Here is a 24,696-nt window from a genome sequence, read left to right as displayed (position 1 = left end):
CGGACGAAGAAGCTAGCTACATATTAGTAATCTGTGGCCGACACCATGTGCTGTTCTCACATATTTCCGACAAAATCGTTCCGATACGGCCGGCTCAAAATGGCCGCCACGCATCGGGCTCTGCGCACACAGATACATTTTTGATACACGCATAGCACACATACAAAATCGGGCCGGACAATGTGAAATACAGGTACATAATTCATACATTTTACTTGCCTCGATATCGTATCGTCGTCCGATACCGATATAGGATCGGATAATGTGAAAACGCTCTTAAGATCTTGGATTGTTTTTTTATTATTATTTGTCTATGCGTTTTTTGCTCCATGTAATTTAGCCTTTCGTCACGTAATGGCCACTTCTCAAAACGACCACATGTACCTTTACCCACAGGTAGAGGTATGATATCAAAGTAGGTATATGCATTTAACAAACCGCTCTCAGAACCTCGCAGACAGCTTGCCTTGTTCGAAAATACAAACTGAAACGTAGATGCACAGAAAAACCAGAAAAAGAGACCAGCGCTGGGAATCGAACCCAGGTCCTCAGCATTCCGTGCTGCGTGCTATACCTCTAAACCACTACTGGACAAAATCCATTATCTACGGGATGACCGTAAAAGTAACAAAATTTGGAGTTGAAATAAAAAATACAAAAATACTCCAAAAACCAATCGTAAGCTGCCCTGTTATCCTAGCGTTAACTATTTTGTATAATAAAATAACAAGCATTTCAATTTTATCTTTCGGAAATGCTGCTTAAAATGTTGACGATTTAGTCAGAAAATATTTAAAAAACTCCCTCCACATCGTCTCCAACCACAAAAATAATATCGATATTATTTCTGTGTTTCCAACGAACCTTACCTAAACCTTTATTTTAACAATTGGATGTACTTGTATGGCATACACCAAATAAAATATCTTTCATCATCAGGTCTAATTTTATTCAAAATAAATAACAAAAAATATCAAAGAATAAAATAAGATAATTGATACGTTGAGTACATTCTTTTCGCTGGCATCATTATCATCTTCACCCCTAAGCTTAATAAACTTTGGAGTCCGTGGCTTGAAGAGTTCCACCATACCGTCCATGGTTTCCTGGCATGTCGGCAGGATCTGGTCAGGCGGCAGAGCGAAGCCAAAGTCTCCTTGGTCAGGAAGCTCCATGGTTGCTACGTATCTAAGAAAAGTGAAGCCATATTTAAGCGTAAACCATACATACGACGGCAGTGGATTGGGCTGGAAGTGCGGCGGGCCTATTTACGTGGCAGTATTTATATAAACTCACCGACGGCGGGCGCGGAGCGGGTCGTGCGCGCCCGCCGTCTGTGTGATGTTGTTCAGACACGGCAACGCAAAATGGGCCCGCCGCACTCCCGCCCCGCCCCGCTCCTGAGACGCTGCCGCCTTGTGTGTTTTACGCTTTAGTCAGAGACATAACCTCGACACGTTTCGTGTATTGATTGTGTCCGGTTTCAGTTGCACAGTTTGCTTTACTAAACCTCATAATCAACTTTTTTTGGGCAATGTACTTACCTCAAAACAAGAAAAGGTAACTTTTATATATAGCATCACTCGTGTATCTGTATGTCTGTTTGTCTGTCTGTCCTTCCGTTTATATATCGCAGTAATTTTTATTCGAATCTACTGCAGGGAACGAGTTAAAAATTGGTACACATAATCATGTAAGCGACATACATAAAGACGAACGTGCAACATAACTTAAGTAAACCTAGTTTATGAATTTCAAACATGTAATTTTATAAGGGTTAAATTAGAGTTTTTATAATTTTTTCCCTTATTTGCAAACTATATTATGTGGCATATAAAATATTGTGAGAATCTCAAATACATATGTTTTTACAATTTTTAGAAAAAGAGTTTCGAAACTATTTAAGAAAAGAGGTTGTAAGTCAGTGCATTCATGTGTATCTTAAGTACAGTCGAAGGCATAAATATTTATACAGCCATAACATCAAATACATAATTAACATCGACCTTATGGTCAGTGTCATAATGATAAAGGCGTATAAAAATATTTTTGACGCCTTGTTAAACTGTATAATTAATGCTCTTGTATGAACATGACAACTGTACATGATACATTCAGTAATACTCACGGTACTCCAATAGCTTTTTTGACCCAGCATGTGCTCGCTCCTGAAGCCATATAACCTGAAACCCGTCAATTTTATATCTTTGGTGCCTTTTGTCTGGATTCCAGCAAAAAAGATAATTTGTTTTCCCATCACATCGTGCTATAGGTACAGTCAGGGGACTTTAATCCCTGTCCCACCACGGAACCATTTCACAGTGAACGTCATAATGACATCGCGTTAATTAACAACGAAAATCTTCAGGTCAGATCTGTCAATTTTATACAAAAGTCATTCGTCAAGTCATTATTCTTACCAACAGTATCAAACGCAGTCCCCACCATGTATTTGTGCCCATAACGTTTTTTAATTTTTTTGGCAGTCGCATCGCCGATTGATTTCTGAAATTGAAAGAAATAAATTAAAAATTACGTATTTACCTGATTTCATGATAGTTTTGCAGGATTTAAGCAGCTGTTAAATTAAAATATATTGCATCTTACCATTTCATCAAAATTCTCGGCATGTTTCGTAGAGAATGCATAAGGAATTATGAATAGTTGCCCGAAAGAATGAAAAGATATGAAGTACTCCAGTTGGTTCTTGAGACCTCGAACGAATTGGGCCATTGCTATACTTTCTGGCTCGGAGAACGCTTGAGGGCCACAAAAGGTCTGAGCCGAAGTTTTATTTCTCGAAACTCCGACAGCTAGAAAGTAATAAAAAACCATTGCCAGTGAGGTAACTCTAAATACGTAGCCTGCCTAGAACTATTATACACGCCTAATATCTACTTGAATCAGTGGCAATCAAATTACTTTCTTAACACAATGCTACGAGCAAAGTGCAAAACACACACAGAACGGGAGCGCGGGTCGGGTCGGGATTACAACGGGCCTGTTACGTGGCTGTATATGAACAACATCACACCAACGGCGGGCGCGGGGCGGGGCGTGCGCGCTACGTAAATAGGCCCGCCGCACTCTCGACTCGACCTGCTCCCGACCCGCTGCCGTCCTACGTGTGATTGCCCTTTAAAAATTCAGCTTAATTCAATTTACTTTCAACGAACTAAGTTTCATTCTGTTGTATTTTATAATTAATTTAAATTTGTTTTTAACTGTGTTCGCAATAATATTTTTCTTCATTGTTTGCTATTTCTAAGGCATGTATTAATTCTCAACTCACTTCCGAAAGCAGCTCCAAAATTCCTATTCAGATCGACGCCATAACCATCGCGACGATTCTTTCTCCATAAACGATCCTGCAACATTTAAATCATTTTGGAATTTAACACCTTTAAATAATTGTTTTGAAATAATAATAATTACTAAGTATCTATTGCAAAGAGTTGCTCAGCGAGCTATGGCGAGGGCTATACTCAGGGTTTCTCTACGGGATCGGGAAGAATAAGAAGATACGATGAAGAATGATAGTCACCGAGATAGCCAAGCAAATTAGCTCATTGAAGTCGTAGTCCTGAGGCACGGTGGACGGACGACCTTAAGAGGGTCGCTGGCGGCGGATGAATGCGAGGGGCTGAAGACAGAATGTTGTGGCGCGCCATGGAAGAGGCCTATGTCCAGCAGTGGACTGCTGTAGGCTGATGATGATGATGATGATGCTGATGAAATGGTAATGGGCAGGTCATATAGCACGGAGAACAGAATGCTGTTGAGGCTGAAAAGTTCCCACATGGAGACCGTAGAACGGCAAGCATTTGACTAAAACAACGGGTTCACGGTGGATGTAGGCCGCTTCTAACCAAAGCAACTGGAAGTCCGAGAGGGAAGCTTTGTCCAACAGTGGACGACCTACGGCTGATATGAGAAAAGGACGCTTAAAAGAATATCTAAGTGTTTTAGAAAAACGATGTTGGAAATGAAGATGTGGACGTTGACCAATGTTGGTACCGCCGAGTATACTACTTACTTCTGTCATTGTATATTCGTATCCATCTGGGTTAAGCACTGGAATAAAATACCACTCGTATGTTAGAGCAATACGTTTCAATTCTTTATTTTTGGATTCTGGTGCTTTTACGATTTCATTTATGAAGTAAGTGACAAACGCTGGTGATATCCATTCCCTTGCGTGTATGCCTCCTTCAATTAAGACTTTGGATCTAAAATATCATAATCCTCATTTTAGCCTGCTTACTAAGAATTGGAAGTCATGAAAGATTTGGGGGATTAGAAGAGGGGTTCAAAATCATATGTGTTAAAAGCAGCATTCGAAAGAAGTGAAAAATTGTGATGAGTTTAAAATATGAGTACAAATAACCTAACCATAAAAAATCATTTTTAACACAAGCTTTTTTTTCAGATTGTACTTTTTGTTAACTGTACTTGCATTGTCACCCAAACTACATTTGCATACCAAATTTCAAGTCGATGCTATTAACTGTTGAAGAGTTCCGTCCTGCGGAGACGATACTGGCTGGACTACCAGGATGTCACTACTAGATTATTGTATTGTCACGTAATTTACATAAGTATTCCAGATTTCAAGTCAATCTGACAACTGAAAGTTGGTTAAATATAACTTGCAAGATTTGATTACAGACAGACAGATACAGACAAACAACGGGACAGGTGAAACTAAATAAAATTTTGAAAAAAGGAGTAGAAAGCACAGCTTTAATAATTTTAATAATTAAGTAAGTATGACAATTGATTTACTAATCCGAAGGTAAGTAGTTAGAGGTTTCCAAGCCCTGCTCGCTCCTGCTAAGCGTCGCCCTAACTCGTGTTGAGGCACTGACTTCAAACAAATCAGTAGGAAGCGCACACAAAAACAAATTTTGATAGAAGAATTAACAGATGATGAAGATTATGTACGTACACACTCACTGTGCCCTTTTTCTGACACTTTTTAGGGTTCCGTACCTCAAAAGGAAAAAAACGGAGCCCTTGACAAGGACGATCCTACAATGTAGGATCACGTTTTGTCCGTCTGTCTGTCTGTCTGTCTCTTTTTCTCAAGAACGCGTGGAATCAAGCTGAAAATTATATCAAATACTGAGGTCTACTGTCCCTTGGAGCTGTGAAAAAATCAAACTTTTAAGCCAACGCAATCAAAAGATGCAGCCGTTTATGCTGCAAATTTCCGCAAATTTTCGAAACTCGCGAGGGAATGAAAACCTACAGGGTACTTCCCGTGAACTCAGAATCTTGAAATTTGGTATGAAAGTAGCTATTATAACAAAACCAACTAGAAAAGTCTGAAAATCTTAATTTTTTAAGTCTGTCTGTAAATATCAATGACCAATATAATCTGACCTCACACTGCGTACATTTTGCTTAATAGTAGGGCTCTGCATACACGGAAAAAGCGAGAAATAATCTTCAAGACACGATTCCCGTTTACTTACATACCTATAAATGTATACGGAACCCTCGGTGCGCGATTCCGACCCGCACTTGCCCGGTTTTTTTACCCCAGAATCAAAAAATACTTATGAAAAAAAACCATTACCTTAACTTGGATCCCTTCAAAGCAACTTTAACTCCGATAATTTCCCTTTTTTCAAAGCTCTCGCCGATACTAAACAATTCAATCTCTTTCGGGTGCCGCCTTTGCAAGTCTCTGAGCCAGTCATACATGTCTGATGCGCTGAAGAAGTTGCGCCAGTCAAACGAGTCCATGTTACGCCTTATGTACGTTTTGACCGTCTGATTGTCAAAGGCTCTAAAAAAATTATTAATGTTTGTGATAATATAAAAAAACGCCAACATACGGGATATTCCACTAATATTATAAATCTGAAAACTTGTGAATATACCTATGTATGTTTGTTAGTCTTTTACGTTAAAACTATCGAGGAATTGGGTAAAATTTGACACCTTTGTAGGTGCGCCTCCTGAGGCTTCGATGATTAAATGAAAAGGAATTTAGGGGCACACGAACGTATAATAAAGAATATCAAAAAGGAAAGTATTTACAATGAAATATTAAACTAGGAAAACGGAAGGTTATGAGTTTCGCGTAATGGATATAGCTCTGTTCAGGACCGCGTCGTCGGAAGGAATGTCGCTCCGCTTCTCGACTGGCCTTCTGGGCAATTCAAATAATTTTGAATACACCGCGTACTTCCACGCGCCGGTGTGCAGATGTTTCGACACTATGGAACCGACTGCGGCTAGGGGGGTAATGGTTTATCTGGACGCTACACCTTAATTACTTGGTTTTGAAAATATAAGTTACTTTCTGTCTCTATATTCCAAGAAGTTTGTGATGTATATATTTTTTCACCTGATGGTAAGGGATCACCGCCGCCCATGGACACCTAAAGCATTATTAGGATTGCGGGGGCGTTGCCGGCCTAAAAGGGGGCTAAAGGGGAGGGAGGAGGGGGGAGGAGAGTTTGGCCTCCGGATCTCCCACTCACCGTACGAAACACAGTAGCAAAACTACTCTTTCACGCCGGTATTCTGTGGGAGTGTGGTACTAACCCGGTCAAGCCGGCCCATTCGCACTGCAGCCAGCAAGTGGTTACAGTAAGGCTCTACCACACCAAAATGCAATATATGCCTGAAATTTTTTAAAACTCAAGTGCTAACTCAACTAAGAGACAAAATTTAGCACGGATGTTCTATTATACAACACTATCTATCTTAATTTTTATCAAAACTAGGATAAAGTTATTTACCTTTGGACGTCCTTCATGACTGTCGTCAAATTAATGCCTCTGCTGTCAGCTTCTTTTACAAATTTGTAACTATCGAGAGGGTTTATGGTGAACAACACATGCATGTTCACAAGTCCTGGTTCTTGCCAGTAATTGATATCATAGATATCGCTGACATTCTTGAAGAACTCTAAATGGTCAAGACTGCTAGGTAATGCACGTAAAAGAGGGTATTTATCATACCTTTTACCAACACAGAAGTTGATAGAAATAATGATTGCAAAAATGTTAAGGTGCATGATTCTAACACGTTATTTCATAAAAGCATTGGTGTAATCAAAGTTGTAAAATGAAATATAAAATATTGTATTATTGATCGATTGACAATATTTTAAAGACAAACCATGGCCTACTGAAGTTAAAAATGTCTGAAATAATGTTTTACGGGTGTTACTTGCTGTACGTACAGTGGCAAAAAATCAAAATATGTCACTCAACAGACATATTATTATACACATAAAATAGTGAATGTAATTGTTTGAATCAAAGGTCCAAATTCTATGAATTGCCTGTCATTGTTATTTTTTATCTTATCTACGATAGATATCATTTAAAGCAAGTTTTTTCTTATCTTAAAACAAGATTTAAGATTTAAATTGAAGTTGAGTCTTCATTCGTTATTATTTTTTATGTTACCTATTAATTAAATTTATAGGCGACCTGGGAACTAGATTTCGGAATCATAATATCACTCCAAAATAGCATACTAAAGAGATAAAAAATTGTTCTACAACAAAACATACCTTCGATAGACAAGGGCAATATCTAATCTGGAAATCGAAAAATAAGTTAATTTACAAAAACCGGCCAAGAGCGTGTTGGACACGCCAGAAATTGTGTTCCGTAGCCATTACGAAAAAATTAAGTAATATTTTGCTAAGGATTTCGTATTTTGCACGGAATATTCCAAGTTTAGGTATATTTTATACCTTAGGCTGCTATTTACTCTTAAACTACTAATAATTCTCAAAAAAACTTAACCGTTATAGTTTTCCTTGTAAGTTTGATACACTTACTACCATCATGAATTTTTTCAAATTTTTCCACCCACCGGTTTAGATTTTAGAGGGGAGGGGGACGCTCGATTTTAGTGAAAATTTGCACTTTTAAGTTGAATATTTTGCAAAAAAATCACTAAATCGAATAATCCTTCTAGCAACCCCCTAATGGTTTTTAAAGGCCCTATCCAACGACACCCCACACTACAAGGTTGGATGAGAGAAAAAAAAAAACCCCCTCTATACGTCTATGGGAGGTAGGTACTCAATTTTATTTTTATTTTTTATTGTACCATTTTGTCGGCATAGTTTACATATATATGCGTGCAAAATTACAGCTTTCTAGCATTTATAGTCCTTGAGCAAAGCCGCGGAGGGACAGACAGACAGACATAGTGAAACTATAAGGCTTCCGTTTATGCCATTTAGGCTACGAAACCCTAAAAAGTGGAATCATGTCCTTGGTCTACCGAAAGTACGAAAAGGTAAGAAAATTTTTCATCAATGCCAAAGGAATCGTCTGCAAATGAATATGTCATACCTAATTCAGAAAAATAAAATTTCACTTTAATTCTCACCAAAACATTTTATTGAAATGAAACAACACAAACATTGCTAGAATCGCAAGAAATTTGCTGAGGCTTCCTCTAGTTGCCGACCCGTATAGCGACCTGACGTATCTTGGCTTCGAAGTCATTAGATCCATTATTATTAGCATAGTCTCTTGGCAAGTGGCGTGGATCTGGTCAGAAGGCACTGCATGGCCATAGGTGCCATTGTCTCTCAAATGCAAGGAATACACGTAACTACAAGCAATCGAACGATTAGAAAGAAAGAAAGAAGAAAGAAAGAAAATACATTTATTTAACGCCTTAAAACAAACATAGAACAAATAAAGACATACATGACGCTAAACAGGTCCCCACTCAGCATAATGCCACGGCAAGCCGTGGCGCTGTTTTTCAGTGAAGACCTTATCTAAAAACTAACTTAAAATAAAATAAAAAAATATATTCAATTTTATGGCAACACCGGCTTAAACAGTTCAATCGTGTGCAGTTGAATTGTTTTAAGTCACCGCCAAAAGTATACTTTGCAAATACCTATGAATAATGAAAATTACTATTAAAATGGTTATTTAAAAACAATATGCTACATACCTGATGATTTAAAAACAAAAACACAGGTATATTTCTATTAAAGGTAAACTAAACTGTTTAGTAACGAAATAAGCTTAATTTATAATGGTTTTCCGTCGTATAATATATAATCGGTATTTAATGTGTGTCAGGCGCCCAATCTTTATCTGGTTGTAGTGTCCCGCATCTGGGCAGTAAGCTCTTCCCTTTAATTTTCTAGGCAAGTAGTCCAAATAGTACAAGATAAAAAAACCATGTCCTTCTTTATTCCTTTAACATATAGTGGCATTGAACACCATTTTTATTTTTGCCTGTTTAGCGTCATGTATGTCTTGTCTTGGTATTATTTTTTTATTCGACTGGATGGCAAACGAGCAAGTCGGTCTCCTGATGGTAAGAGATCACCACCGCCCATAGACACCTTCAACACCAGGGGGATTGCAGATGGGTTGCCAACCTAGAGATCTAAGATGGGATACCTCAAGTGCCAATAATTTCACCAGCTGTCTTACTCTCCACGCCGAAACACAACAATGCAAGCTTTGCTGCTTCACGGCAGGATTAGCGAGCAAGATGGTGGTAGCAATTCGGGCGGACCATGCACAAGGTCCTACCACCTGCAAATGTAATATTGTTATGTTGATTGTGATGTTTTTATGGCGTTAAATAAAATAATGTTTTTTTTCTTTCTTTCTTTTCTATTTTAGTATTTAAAACTGTAGAGCTGTGTTTTTGGTGCCCAAGAACAAAAAACTACAGCAAAATAAGATGTAAGGAAAAAAACTTACGGAATCCGGTATTTTTTCTTTACCCAACTTGTACTGGTTCCCGATACTCGAGTACCTGAAATATGACATTGTTTGCTTGATAATCTTTTGTACTGTATTGGGCATAGTACGAGCGAGCTAATAACGAAAAATAATTTATATTTGACACATGGCATGCTTGAAAAACAAATTGAAAACTTTTTCTCCGATTTGACAATTATGGATGACGATTAAATAAAAATGTGCTAGTTTCTTGTGTTTTGCCGCAGCTTGCAGGGATAACGGGTTTTGAGGAAGTTTCCTATAAAGCAAGATATCTAAATATTATGCCTACAACGTACAACGTCTAAGTAATTGAATGCCGCTTAAGCAAATGGTCTAATTGCTAAAACGACTACCAAGCAAAATGTCTAAGAAAGCAAGACTTCTAAATAATATTATTAATTAGGTATTCCTTAGGTACGACAACGAGCGAAGCGAGGGGTGGTTAGGAAGAATTTACCCTGGAGCACGCGAGCCTCAGAGCACAACTAGCTTGACGCAGCAGCGACGGGCGAAGCGCCAGAAGCATTTTAATTTAATTGTTTTAGACATCTAGAAATTTGCTGATCTTTTGAGATTATTATGCTGCTTCTAGGCCATCTTGCTTTTGCGATATTTTGTTTTGTTTGCATCTCATTCATAATTGGAAATTCCGATCTCTTATGCCACAATCTACCCATCATCATGCCGTTCATAGGTTTGACAAATAACAGCAGCTTATTAAAGATGATTGTGGTCTAAATTCCGTGAAAAATCTCTAATACTATTTAAAAATATAATAGTTTGCTCAACATAATCAAATCCAATGCTTTACTTCGCATTTACCCTCGTGCCATGAGCGAAAATGAAACCAAATATACAATCAATAAAATATCACACAATTTGAAGTAATCAGATCTGATTGAATAAAATCATTTCAAAGTAATAATTTTACTGAAAGCCCATACATTCATAATATTAATTTCAGTCCAACTCACCCGTCGTATCATATATCGTGCCAGTTCTGTATTTGATTCCTCTCGTTTTGTAAATTTTGTATATAGCTTGCCTGGCGTAATTTTCCTGTGAACGTAAACGAACATTCCATCATCAAAGTATATTTTTTTCATAAACATGAGATAAAATCTATTAAAGGTATTTTTTATTGCCATCGAAAGGTATTTTTTTATTGCCATCGATCTTATTCTGCGTAGGATTTAATTCGACGTTCAGTAAATACGAAAGGGATTTTTAAATGTTTGCACCAATTTCTTAATTATTTTGAAAGAAAGTTAGAATAGTACATTGTGTCTTAAGGGCGATAAATAAGGAATTACGAACGAGATTCTATCAGAAGCCCGAAGTCGAAGACTGAGGACTTAAATGAGTCATCACACTTCATTTTTTTATAACATTGTAAATATCTTTTTAAATTTGAAATAAATTATTGGTTTCTTTTTAATTTTGTTGTTTTGTTGTTGTTAGGTTAGGTTTTCTTTTCTTTTTAATTGTCGCTTCTTCATACAATGATTTTCATCACATTTGCGAGTAAAATTGTATATTTGTAAAAGAAAAACTATCGTTTTTACAAAAATTGCTGATACCGCTGGCTGCGCTCTTGGCAGCGCTAGTACAGTCAAGGAATTTAATTTATAGACCACCATGGCACCTTTTCAAAGGAAAAGTCATAACGACTTTCCTTGTTAATTAATGCGATGTCACTTTGACGTTTACTGTGAAATGGTTCCATGGTGGCTTATGAATTAAACTCCTTGACCGTACCCCGCCGCCCTCCCCCTCCGCAGCATATGCCTGCCGCGCGTGCGCAGGCCCTTTTGCAGGTCGTGCAGTAGCAGCAGTATTAGTACGCGCAATGCGACCGGACGACCGGATGGCTAAGTGGTTAGAGAACCTGACTACGAAGCTTGAGGTCCTGGGTTCGAATCCCAGCCGGGCAGATATTGTGTGAATAACACAAATGTTTGTTCTCGGGCGTATGTATTTATCATATAAGTATGTTTAGCCTAGTATCCATAGTACAATTAGTTTGGGACTAGGTCAATTGGTGTCAAGTGCATGTAATGACTCATTTACCGACCTTGGGCTTCATGACAAGAAAAGTCGAGGGTTTTATTTGGGGGGTTGCAACCAAGGTAGTCTGCATGTTACGACACTGTTTACCAGCAAGTGTCACGAAAAAGTTTTTTTCGATTCCAAAATCAACAAACAGTGAAAACGTTTCCATCAGAGATGTGCGAGGATGTGTTGCGAGAAATATGTTTGTCATGAACCAATAGAAACACTTAATTTATATATATATCCCGCTCAACTCATTAACCCCCGACGCAAAAAGAGGGGTGTTATAAGTTTGACCATTATGTGTGTCTGTCTGTGGCACCGCAGCTCTTAAACGGGTGAACGGTTCTTAGACATGTTTTATCAAAATCCGTTCAACCGTTTTTGAGATATTGAGCTTTGAAGTGACAAAGTCGGGGGTTTTCCAACTTTTCGTTGGTTAGGTTATTACCATTTCGCTAAAATTTTCAATATGCTGTATTCTGTCTTCGTATGGAATTACAATGCTCTGCCCATAGGAGTGTAAAGCAAAATAATACTTGAGCTTGCTCCTATGGTACTCAATGAAATTGGCTAAGGCTTTCGTTTCAGGCTCTGAAAAAGGCATTTGTCCGCAATAGTTATCGTGTTGCGGATCTTTATTAGTGTCAAATTCTGAAACAAAAAAATAATGAAATGATGACACCTTTTCATTATAAAGGTGCGACCAAACCGTTGCTTAAAAAACGGTGACGGCACGGAATCGCAGTGACGCACCGTACGCGCACCGTTTTTATCGCATGCTGTACACACCGCTGCTTAAAATATGGAATCGCAGTGACGTGTCGTAAACTTCAGGTCTATACCGAACAAAAGTCGTGACGTTTACGGTACGTCACTGCGATTCCGCACCGTTTGCGTATTTTAAGCAGCGGTGTGGAAAGCATGCAAAAAAGAACGGTGCGCATACGATGCGTCACTGCGATTCCGTACCGTCACCGTTTTTTAAGCAGCGGTTTGACCGCACTTTAAAGTTGTTCAATATTTGCGTAATAATTTTGTATTATTTTATGTGAATCAATTTAAAAAATAATTTTGGAAGTATATAGAAGCATAGGTAGTTCGTACAGAAAAAATCAATGACTATTTTTTTACGTTTTATTTTAAACAATCAGGTTATCAGGTACATTACTGTTATCTTTTGTTAAAAATACATAAATAATACAAGGAAAAAATGTTGCTCGACTTACTGCCAAAACTGTGATCAAAATTTCTGTTCAAATCAACACCATACGCTGTGCCCAGATTTCTTCTACTCTTTCTCCATAAGCGATCCTAGATAAAAAAACGATTTAATAATGTGTTCGATTTAAAAGTTTATACGAGTAGTTGGGAATCAAAAGAAAATCCCTTTGTTTCCCTTAACTTTGCTATTGATTTTGTAATGAATGATATTTTTTTAAATGCACTTATAATAAATTATAACTTTTACATGAAATTAACGCACCTATAATTTATGTCCAAGAATTAGTAGATGCATTAGTTTTTGAGATAACATTTTATGCTAGTGATATTTGCTCTTCAGTGTATTTAGAGGGCAGCCCGTAGTAACAACCAACACAAAAATTTGCATATGACAGAACAGAGATGGTTCTAGTGCGTAACGGTCTAATAAAATACCAAGAGCATGATATCCTAACTTACCTTCTTATGGGTATAGTCATATCCATCAGGATTTGCAACAGGAACCAACAGCCAATGATAATTGTACGCTAAGTGTTTAGCTACAGGATTTTTAGACGAATCACAATGGATTAACTCATTAAAAAAATACGTAGCAAACGCCACAGTCATCCATTCGTGCCCATGAATTCCACTTTCCACTATAACTTTGGTTTTAGCCTGGTTTTTGTTAACAGAGAATGCATAAATATCTCTGTTTTCTACTGTTTTTCCTATGACTTCACGATGAACGAATTTACTGTTATGATGGGCCATGTCAGCCATCCAGTTGTTAATGTTGTCCAAAGTATGAAACTCGTTCAAATTGAATGTGTCGACTCGTAAAGCATGGTATGCTCCAACCTTCTGCTTGTCAAATGATCTGGAAAAATAAATATTAGCCGGGCTTATTGAGCATTCCTTTTTCTGCATAATAATTGGTTTCACGCTGCAAAACTTACTGTTGAATATCTTCTGACTGTACTATAAACTTTACTTTATAATGACTTGCCCTTTCTTTGAAAATATCATAATCCACTGGACTTACAAGCAATTGAACCTCAGAATTAACCTGAGGAGACAATTAAAATCAAAGTTAGTCGAAAACTAATGAGAACAAAATAAATTAACAAAACTGTTAATTCATTAAAATGTCAAATTGCAACTCGTTCTAAGATTTGTTTGTCCCGCAGTACAAACTTATTTATCACAATAAACGCCTAATTATTTATATACTGTAACGTTAGTCTAAAAATTACTTTATCTGTCTGTTCCACTTTATTTACTTATTTATCTCGGCAGACATGAAAAAAATCTGATACAGTAGCTAGGGTTTTTTTGAATACATATCATTGAATAAATATTGAAATGCAAATATTTAATAATGTTTCTCACATTAAGATATTCAACGTTGTTTATGTCTAGATACTGTCTTATTATTGCAAATTTACTTGCAAAATTATTTAGTATAATATACCGATAGAAACTTTAGGTATCTCGAGATTTAACTCGGCATAACTGTCTACTTGAGTACCCATTCCCATCTCCGCGGACCTCTTACCCCGCAGACGCTATACTTGCTATACTTGGTTTGGATAAGTATTTAACTAAACGTAAACAAAACAACGTCAATTGGTGTCTTTAATATTGAAATTCCCCCATTAAACTATCTAAACATTTACATTTCTGTATTGAAATACACTAGTCTAGTTTGTATTACGATGATAGATAAGTAAAATGTTTAAAATCCTTGAATGTACCTTTGTTTACATTTAGTTAAATACATATCCAAACCAAGTATAGTTACTCGATCCTACTATAAGGTGGGTCCTACTATATTTATGTTGTAGTGACTGTACATTGAAGGGCATACTGAGACAAGGTTGTATCTAATGCGGATCGAGCTTACGGCGGTTTAATCATAAAAGCTCTCATTGAGGTCTTTGGCATAATATTGTTGATTATTGTATATGTTTGTAAATACCTTATACGGTCTTTTCCAAAACAGTATATCTATGTATCTTTGTGTATCCAGGTTCTGCAGAAATTTCATATCCTCACTGTTTTGCGGCACTAACTTGATAAGAGCGAAGTTCTTATAATTCCTACTCTGGCATATTTTGAAATTTGTTGTTAAAATCAAAACAATTGCGAGTATTTTTGCATTCATATTTGATATTTGATGTAATAGCTATCAATTTAAAAGCGGCTCCATTTCTGCAAAAAAAGTGACAGAAGAATTTGAAGTCCCGTGTTTGTCATGACAATGTCATAAACTCTATGGTTGAAAAAAATGTTGAAGTTGAGATTGAACCAAAGAGATCACAGACAAGAATAGACGGATGATAAGCGTAAAATCTATTCGCCGAGATAGAGGTAGTGCCACCAGAGTTGAGGTTACGCACACAAGAACATATCATGTAATGACAGCGGGATTTTGACATTTACTCATATTTTAGTTCATTTTCCTTCTATGCAATCAGTTCTTCTTATAGCTGTGTGTGTAATGTGTAATCATTCACTTCAACTCTCGCTGCACTACCTATAAGTATTATGACTTCGTTTCAGAAAATACTGTATGATAGGCGTCACTTATCACCGTGCGAACTGAGTTTCGTGGTACGGTCAACGTCATAAATAAGTGATAAATTTCGTACCTTGTCAGTTTAACGTCATGTTTGAAAAGCCATAGGAAATTGTATAACGACTGAAAGCGACAACGTACTGAAATGATCACTTGTCTTATTTATGACGTTGACTGTAACAGGCCGGTCTTACAGGCAGGCAGGTCTGCTCTAACGCGGCGACCTTTTTTTTGTATTTCATTCAGGAATTGGCTTCAAGTGTGGTAGTTGGGTGTTTGCAATTGTTTTCTGCTTTGCACAAACTGAATGCCTGGTGCAGTAAAGTGCAAAAATATGTCTTTATTCGAACCACTCAAAAATATTTTACCACGGTCTTATTACGTCGTAATAAGCTTCTGTTGTAAATATTTTTGAAAGGTAGATAAGTCCATATTTTTGCACTCGAATGCACCTCTCAGTTCAAGCCGTGACAATCGTGTTTCACATGCACAATCATTTTTGTAGAATAATGAGTTTACATACATACTATATTATTATATACATACTAGCTGTTGCCCGCGATTCCGTCCGCGTAGAAGTATGAAAAATTGTTTACATCCTATTCTTCATACAAATCGGTCAAGCCATTTCGCAGAGGTTTGGTCACAAATATTTTTGACCCGTGAATTTTATATATTAGAAGAAGATTATATAAGCGACGCTTAGCGACGCAGTTATTATAGTTTACCTATTAATTTTGCGAATAGTCAAAATACCACAAACAGGACTTATCACGCTAAGCTAAAACATACGATATAAGTAAGTTTCTTCTTCGTGGAATCCTGAGGCCGTATTGCGTTACGTTTCTGACGCTCGCGATCGCAATCAAATGACAGTTTTGGTATGCGAAATCTGTCATTTGATTGCGATCACAAGCGTCAGAAATGTTATAAATAAGTGCCGGGATGAACTTTCAGGTTGACAACCGAGTTTCGCGCTGTCATCGTTCATCCACCATCACCTCTCATATTTCGTTTTCTAGAATTTTTTTACCGTACAACGGCAAAAACTACTAGACACTGGCAAAATTGTCCTCCGATGGACAGAGCCATATTTTTTTTAAAGAAACAACAACAAGTGCCGGGATGAATGTTTGCAGGGACGATCGGACTTTGTTAGTGTTGTGTGTCGGTGTGATGGGGTGACAAATAAAAATGACCAAGTGCGGGTAGTTCGAGATACGAGTGCCGGTACCTTTTGTGATCAAGAGCGGGTAGTTCGAAGGACTCGCGCTGCTAGGCAGACTTGACAGCCTACACTTCAGTCTACTCGTGACTACGCCACTGTAATGTGGTTGAAACGTCGCAGTAAATATAACTCGTGTGTTTTAGCGTGATAAGTCCCGTTTGTGATATTTTAACTATAGTGAAAATCCTGAAAGTTTAAAACGTTAATTCTGCGAATAGATTGTATTTGTGATTAAGTTTTTTTTATTAACAGTGTAAAAATATTGACACTTAAATGTAGTAACATAAAAGTCGTTTATATCGTAAGAATTTTCTCGATCCGTTTTATAGATTTCATAAAATTACCATTAATGAATAATAAAATACCGTCTGTCCATCTTCATAAGCTTTTTATGTGTATGCTAAATCCGTCCCTTACTGATTTATAGGGTGCCCGTAAATCCCCCGCTATTAGGGACTCGGTGACCACACTGCGATTGTATGGGACAAGTCCCATTGTTCATTCAGGGTATGTTTTATGATTCTATAGAAAAAGGGAAATTGGTAAGGGAGTTTCTTCAACCTTATGATACGGGAGAAAATTATGAAAGATTATAACATATGAATGAGGTCAATATTTGGGTTTTCTTCTTAATAAATCTGTTATTGCACTAACTAGCTTACGGCTTCTCATCCAATGCAGACGAGATTTTTTCAAAGTAGTGACAATATCTCACTTGGAATGACGAAATTATCTGAGAGTAATGAAAATAAAGCAAACCCCTAATTATGAAATAGTACCTGGACGACCGAGCTTAGCTCACCAAACCAGTGTTTTCCCAGAGATAAGACCAAACTAGATCGATTTTTCACCCCCGAAAACCCCTACGAGTACATAATCAAATTTCATCGAAATCGTTGGGGCCGTTTCCGAGAACCCCGAAATATATTATACAAGAATTCCTCGTTTATAGGTATTAGATATTTTATATAGGTTGGTATGCATTTTTTTATGATACGTATAGAGGTACATAAAACACAACAAAAAAACACATTGCAGTGAGAAACTGAATAGATGTACAAAGGCGAACCTATCTCGTGAAGATTTTTTTCTATTGTGGTTAACAAACAGGTTATTAATTCAAAATGGCCGCTCCATTTAAACCTCATTGTTCATGATTACCACGAAACAATAAAATAAAAATAAAAAAGCTTATTATATGTTCCGCGGTGTGCCCTAAGATGATTTTCGGGATATTTAATGGCCCAGAAAAGGGCCCCGGGAATTTATCGTGCCATAATAAATCCCGGGAATTGGGATACAAGACCGGGCACTTAGCTTGAATTGGTGTTGCGTCAACTCTTGCGTGTGAGGTGACATTCGTATAGGAATGAGATAAAATTACGTGTAGTTACTTTTTAACTGTTTTTTTTTATATTTAACAGCTGGAAAACGAGCAGGCGGTTCACCTGATGGTAAGTGATCACCGCCACCCATTCACACCTACAGCATTATTAGGACTGCGGGACTCGCCTGTTTTACAGGGAGAGATTAACAATTCAGGGTTTTTTTAGGATTATATTTGATTAGATTAATTAATTTCCTTACGAAAAAATACATTATAAATACATGTAAGGTAATAAAGTATAAGAAATTCACAAAAGGATCGTGAAATTGTATACAAAAAATAATAATATATTATGATAGTAGCAAATTACAATAAAATGTCAATTAAAAATAGAATTACGATGTCAAATTAAAATTAAATTTAAAAATAATAACAATAATTAAGGGTAAAAACATAAAAGTTAAAATTACAATAACTCTGTCAAGTTTAATAAATTGGAACGACCGAAAAAATAATTACCTATCTTTCGTCGCACTTCAAAAGGAAAAAAAATGGAACCCTTATAGGATCAATTTGTTGTCCGTCCGTCCGTCAACACCTTTTTTCTCAGAAACGCCTTGAAGTATGAACCTGAAATTGATACAAAATACTAAAGATCTATGCTTAGGAAAAGGGGTTTACTAACACTGGATAAGATTGTTTTTTTGGAATCTTTTTGTATTTTTCATTTCAATTCCAAAGTTTTACTTTTACGGTCACCCGTAAAACCTAAATTGAAAATACAAACTGGAGTATAGATGCACAGAAAAACCAAAAAAATAAGACCAGCACTGGGAATCGAACCCAGGTCCTCGGAATTCCGTGCCACGTGCTATACCGCTACACCACTGCTGGACAACAGTTGTTGTTGTTCTGGTTTTTCTTTGCATCTATATTTCAGTTTGTATTTTCAATTTAACACTGGATATTTACAGATCTTCTCTTCTCTGAAACTTAAAAAGTGTTTTTATAACAGCGTTTTTGGAATACGTTTTGGAGAGCACATTAGGATTTCTACTTATAATAAAATTCTAAACTATTGTAAATAACCTTAAAAGTTGTACCGTAAATGAAGTAAAAGAAAACTTTTGAAACTACTGCATTCCATGAGTTACGATGACACTGAAGCAATTTTTGATACGATCTCTTCAGCACTTTGTTACCTATATTATGTGATCTAACTACCTTATTGTGATTCCTTTATTTTAAGTCAGTTTTACAGCTAAACTAAGGTTTTATATCCTAGTTAAGCCAGTTATAACCAAAATTAATTATCTTATATAATTTTAACTGGTTCCCCACGTTAAGCCGAGTTTAGACTTGCAAGAAAAATCGTGCAAGTTGCATTACATTGCAAGGCCGTAAAGCCAACGAGTTTGTAGTGGTCAATCGAGCGCCGCAATGTAATGCTATACAGGCGAAACCTAGTGCGGGGACCCCTGGTAATTCTTGTCAAGTACTGTATATTTTTGCAGGTGGTAGGACCTTCTGCAAGGTCCACCCGGATTGCTACCACCATCTTGCTCGATAATCCTGCCGTGAAGCACCTGTGTTTGCACTGTTGTGTTTCGGCGTGGAGAGTAAGACAGCCGGTGAAATTACTGGCACTTGAGGTATCCCATCTTAGGCCTCTAGGTTGGCAACGCATCTGCTACCCCTCGTGTTGCAGATGTTTATGGGCGGTGGTGATCTCTCACCATCAGGAGACCCACTGCTCGTTTGCCATCCAGTCGAATAAAAAAAACACATTTTTTTATATATTTACGTTTTAGGCGGGATACATAACTTATTAAGTTATTAAGTACTTTCTAATTCATTGTTACTAAGTCAAGTTAATTCAGATAAAGCTAATTACACTCCGTTTTTAATTGAACCAACCTTATTACCGGTCATTGGGTAATATATCCTCATTAGGTTTGACTTAAACACTTAAAACGCTCGATATTTACTTAGTTAGAGCAACAGTAATCATTCAGCGCGAAAAAACTTAAAACAACTTTTCTACAAGCTTTGCATTCCTTATTCCATAATCTCAAAGACGCTACGAAATCTGACTAATTAAAACTTAAAATTTAATGAAAATGTTTAGCGCCAACTTCAATGGCTAAGAAGTTTTGAATAATGCGAAAAGTTAGTCTACTAGCTGACAGTTTTTTAGGGTTCCGTAGTCAACTAGGAACCCTTATAGTTTCGCCATGTCTGTCCATCCTGTCTGTCCGTCCGTGGCTAAGCTCAGAGACCGTAAGTACTAGAAAGTTGTAAGTTGCATAATACATATCAGTCACGCCGACAAAGCGGTAAATAAAAAAAAAACAAAAAAAAATTAGGGAAAAGACTTTTTTTTATCGACTAAGTATATAGTGTGGGGTATCGTTGGATAGATATTTTAAAATCATTGGGGGGTTTTTCGAGTCAGTGATCCGTTTGCGAAATATTCAACTTTAAAGTGCAAATTTTCATTAAAACCGAGCCCCCCCCATTTGAAACATTTGAAAAAAATCAGGATGTTAAGTGTATCATATTTTTAAAAAATTATAACGGCTAAGATTGCTTGAGAATTATTAGAAGTTTAAGGTACAAAATATACCTAATTTTGGAAGATTCCGTACACAATACGAAATCCTAAGAAATCAAGTAATATTGATTTTTTCGTAATGCCTACAGCACCCTGTCTTGGACGTGTCCGACACGCTCTTGGCCGGTTTTTTGTCTATTAATTAAATATGAGCTGAAGGAAGTAGCGACTCTTTGCAATGTAAACTAATGTTGCTGACTACGGCTAAAGTCGAGGTCGCACCAGTTGGGCGACTGCGAAGCGATAGCTATAATATTTAAGACCAAGCCGCTTAATGTCTTAAAGGGGCATAATTTAAACGGAATCCCTGAGTTTATATCTTCACTAAGATTATAAATATTTTCTCATTTCCAAGTTTTGATCAATAATTTGGATATTTGAAAAAAAAAAACAAATTTTATTAGAGTGAATCACGGTCTATATTATCCGTTACAGGTAATGAATGCATGAACGCATCATTAAAAACTGTTATGTAATGTAATTAAGCAGGTTCCATAAATAATGACATAAAAAAATAAGAAAACAAACCGAAGCCAACATAATTTTTAGGCTCGGTTTTGTGTTTGCATTTTTACGCAAACATTTTAACACTATATAACATTATAATTATTACTCAAATAAGCATAGGCGATTCTCCTTTACCTTTTTGAGCCTCAACACAAAAAGACCTGCTCGAAAACTACCGCCACAGTTAACTCAAAATAAGTAGCTGAAACTGAAACACACCAGACGCAAAAGTTTCAAAAATAACTACTACCCATACACATTTCTACCTAATAATGTTGGCAACATTACGCTCGGTAGCGCTAAATTTGCAGTTCCGAACCTTCTTCAAACTTTACTTGTAACGTTTAACATCGCGCTACGTTCACCAAATAAACAAAGCTTAAAGTTACAGCAAGTTCACTCAAAGAAAAAGAGGTGTGACATTGATTTACATTAAAATTCTATTTAAATAAGTATCTCGTGCTTGATGGAATGTTCAATGACAAAGGACTGGGTAAAAATCATCACTAGTTAAAAAAATGTAACTAGGTATATAATAATCAATTATTATGTTTACTCAGGTTAAACTAATTCGATGAATACATTAATAATGTACGTATCCGGGCGAGGCCCTGAAGCGTTTCAACACCGTCGTTTTTCGTATGCTAAAAAAAGCGACTAAAAGAAATTACATTACTATTTCTCATGTTTAAAAAATACATTGTTTTTGTGCACAGCTAAAATGCTTAAAAACTGTCTATAGAATTGCTGTCTATTATTATTATATAGCCTTGGTTGATGCCCAATGCTGGGCAAAGGCCCAGGAAAGGAATGGAGCACATGGGTTCCCGATCCAAAGCAATCTGAGGCAGGTTGTCAACAAATACGAGTATATCCAGATTGTTGGCGACTGGTTGGAACTCCTACTTGAAAGCCTCCTTGTTCATAATACTTAGTTTTAATTCTATATTTCAATCTGATGCAATCCGTCTGACAGAGCTCATCGAAATCAGTTGCTCTGTCAGATTGGTTGCTCTAGCATCCTCTTGTTGACTTCCTTTTTTTTTTTCATTATATAGTTCAAACCATTGCAATCCAGTGTTTTAATTTAGTTCGTCAATACAGATCGTCCCACCATCTTCATTTGGGTCTACCCCGCCGTCCTATTGTTGTTTATTTGACCATAAACACTCTACTTACATAAAATTATAACTGTACAAAAAAAAGTTAATTAGGTTAATTTAAAGTCTTCCCGCTGTTTATTAAAACAGTTGTGTAATCAAGGCGTGTTGCAATTTCCAACTTTGCCATAATGTTTATATTTGTAACGTTAGTGAACCTACTGTAATAAAGTTCTTCCTATTTCATTAATAACACTCTGTGATGAATGATCAATGTCCGTATTAAAAATCGTCAGCATTACTTTCATCTCTTTCATTGCACTGAAGCTGGAACGAGAGCCGTGATGTTTAGAGTGCTCGAATCAGAAATGACAAGATAAGTAGAAGAACGAGGGACACAGTTGTAGCTAAGCGAATTGTCTCATTGAGATGACAATGGGCAAGCCATTTTTTTTAAATGCGTTTTCATTATGACGATCCCTAAAGGAGAACCAATCTTATTTTAATTGTTATTTTATTCAATAGTTGCGTGGAATAGGAGCTGCGCAAAGCGGAGCTCTCTCAACTTTGGTTCACAGAGTGAATCCTTAAATTGTCAAAATTGAATTGTGTGTGTCACTTTGGCGAACACTATCAATTTAAGTGTCGGAGAACAGAGATCAAATAGACGTTTTGGGTACTTTTTATACCACTTGCTATTTAGACCAGTTGCTTGTTAGACCAGCTGATTTTTAGACGAAATGATCCAGATGCCGCGACGTGGACATAATAAGAACTGTCATTCTTTTCAACTAAACGGATGACAGCATAAAATCTGTCCAAAGATGGCGAATAGCTTTTTAATTTCTTGAAATAGCCTGTTAAATGACTAAAGTTCGGTATTCCTCTAATCCCGCGTGCGCTTTTGGCTCCTGGAGGAGTATTATTGTATTAAAATACGAAGTTTTGGGCATTTTAGGGTCCAAGAAGCCGTCAGTGTAGACAACGAGACAGGAGATTAAGAAGTTAAATAAAAGTGTACCTTCTAGAGTAAATTTGAAAAGGACTTATTGACGCTTCGGTCAGAGGAATTGCTACTATATTGTTAGGTTATAAGTGCAAATATCGCGTGTTGTTCAAATGGACGGAGGCTGTTTTGTAATTATGTCTTCACTTAAATAATAGGAAAAGTTTTTCACGTCAGTGTTGGTCGATTGTATTTTTAAGATCGTTCGCGATTTTTACGTCTTCAGGCGTTTACGAAATATATACTAGGTCTTGCTCGCTAATCCTGCCGTGAAGCAGCAGTGCTTGCGTTGTTGTGTTTTGGCGTGGAGAGTAAGACAGCCGGTGAAATTACTAGCACTTAAGGTATCCCATCTTAGACCTCTAGGTTGGAAACGCATCTGCAATACCCCTGGTGTTGCAGATGTTTATGGGCGGTGGTGATCTCTTACCATCAGGAGACCCACTAGCTCGTTTGCCATCCAGTAAAATAAAAAATAGACTTCCTCCGCAAAGAATCCTGCGGGAACAATGCTATTTTCGGGATCAAAACTATTTCGTATCTTTCCTAGGGTATCCAACCATCCCATCTCCATACCAAACAAACACACACAGACACACACAAACTTTCGTATTTAAAATATTAGTAAGTTTAGAAAACAAAAAAGGTAAATAGAATGATCACAGAAATCTTAAAGTCTGTCATATACCAAAAAACTACAGTTTTGGTTAGGCTTGCGAGGAATTTGTTTTCCACTAATTAATAAAAACACTTCATTTACCACGCCTCGCTCCGCTCAGCTGTTTCCACCAGAGATGTGCTGTGCGAGGATGTGTAAATGATGCGTTTCTATTGGTTACCTAATGAAAAACACATCCTCGCACATTATTGGTGGAAACGCTGCTTTAAAGACATGTTAATCTAGTGTCTAAGTTATCTTTTAAACACGAACTTCTTTCAAAAGCCCAAATGAATTTCCCAACAAACATCAACTAACCATAGATTCAAATTAATTAACATTCATTATTTAAGCGCTAAGGGCGTGTGCACACGGTAATCAACTAAAACAAAGGCATATATCACTCAGATGATGGATAAGCCGATACGTCAGTGGAGACGCGCCCTAACAAAAGTGTGACGGTAAGTGCAATAGTTCGGATCGTGCCTTACTCTACGAGAAAAATAAGAGATTCTATTAATTTTTGTTTCAGCACAGGTAAACCATACATTAATTAGCCACGGTTCCGTAATTGCCCACTGAATAAAATCAAAAATTTACCTACAAAGAAAGGTGGTGGTAACAAATATCGTGCTAATTATAATAATCTATTCGCTTTGATTATTAAATTATTTGTA

At 36.9% G+C, this 24,696-nt stretch overlaps 1 protein-coding gene across 1 annotated transcript; it reads right to left on the bottom strand.

Moving 5' to 3' along the window:
* Positions 1-940: 940 nt before the first annotated feature.
* LOC141432960 (uncharacterized) lies at positions 941-15,241 on the bottom strand. Its single transcript, XM_074094797.1, has 17 exons — positions 14,980-15,241; positions 13,958-14,067; positions 13,479-13,878; positions 13,025-13,109; positions 12,247-12,449; positions 10,718-10,802; positions 9,720-9,774; positions 8,371-8,598; positions 7,189-7,191; positions 6,756-7,037; positions 5,582-5,794; positions 4,037-4,229; positions 3,293-3,368; positions 2,608-2,813; positions 2,421-2,505; positions 2,129-2,183; positions 941-1,188 (listed from the first exon to the last, which is right to left on the bottom strand). The coding sequence occupies exons 1-17, from the start codon at positions 15,163-15,165 to the stop codon at positions 948-950; spliced, it is 2,706 nt and encodes a 901-aa protein (XP_073950898.1). The 5' UTR covers positions 15,166-15,241; the 3' UTR covers positions 941-947.
* Positions 15,242-24,696: the final 9,455 nt, after the last annotated feature.

This window comes from Choristoneura fumiferana, chromosome 11 (assembly GCF_025370935.1).
Source record: "Choristoneura fumiferana chromosome 11, NRCan_CFum_1, whole genome shotgun sequence".
Classification (NCBI taxonomy): domain Eukaryota; kingdom Metazoa; phylum Arthropoda; class Insecta; order Lepidoptera; family Tortricidae; genus Choristoneura; species Choristoneura fumiferana.
Note: the sequence above shows the minus strand (reverse complement) of the source record. Positions and strands in the feature narration are given on the sequence as shown.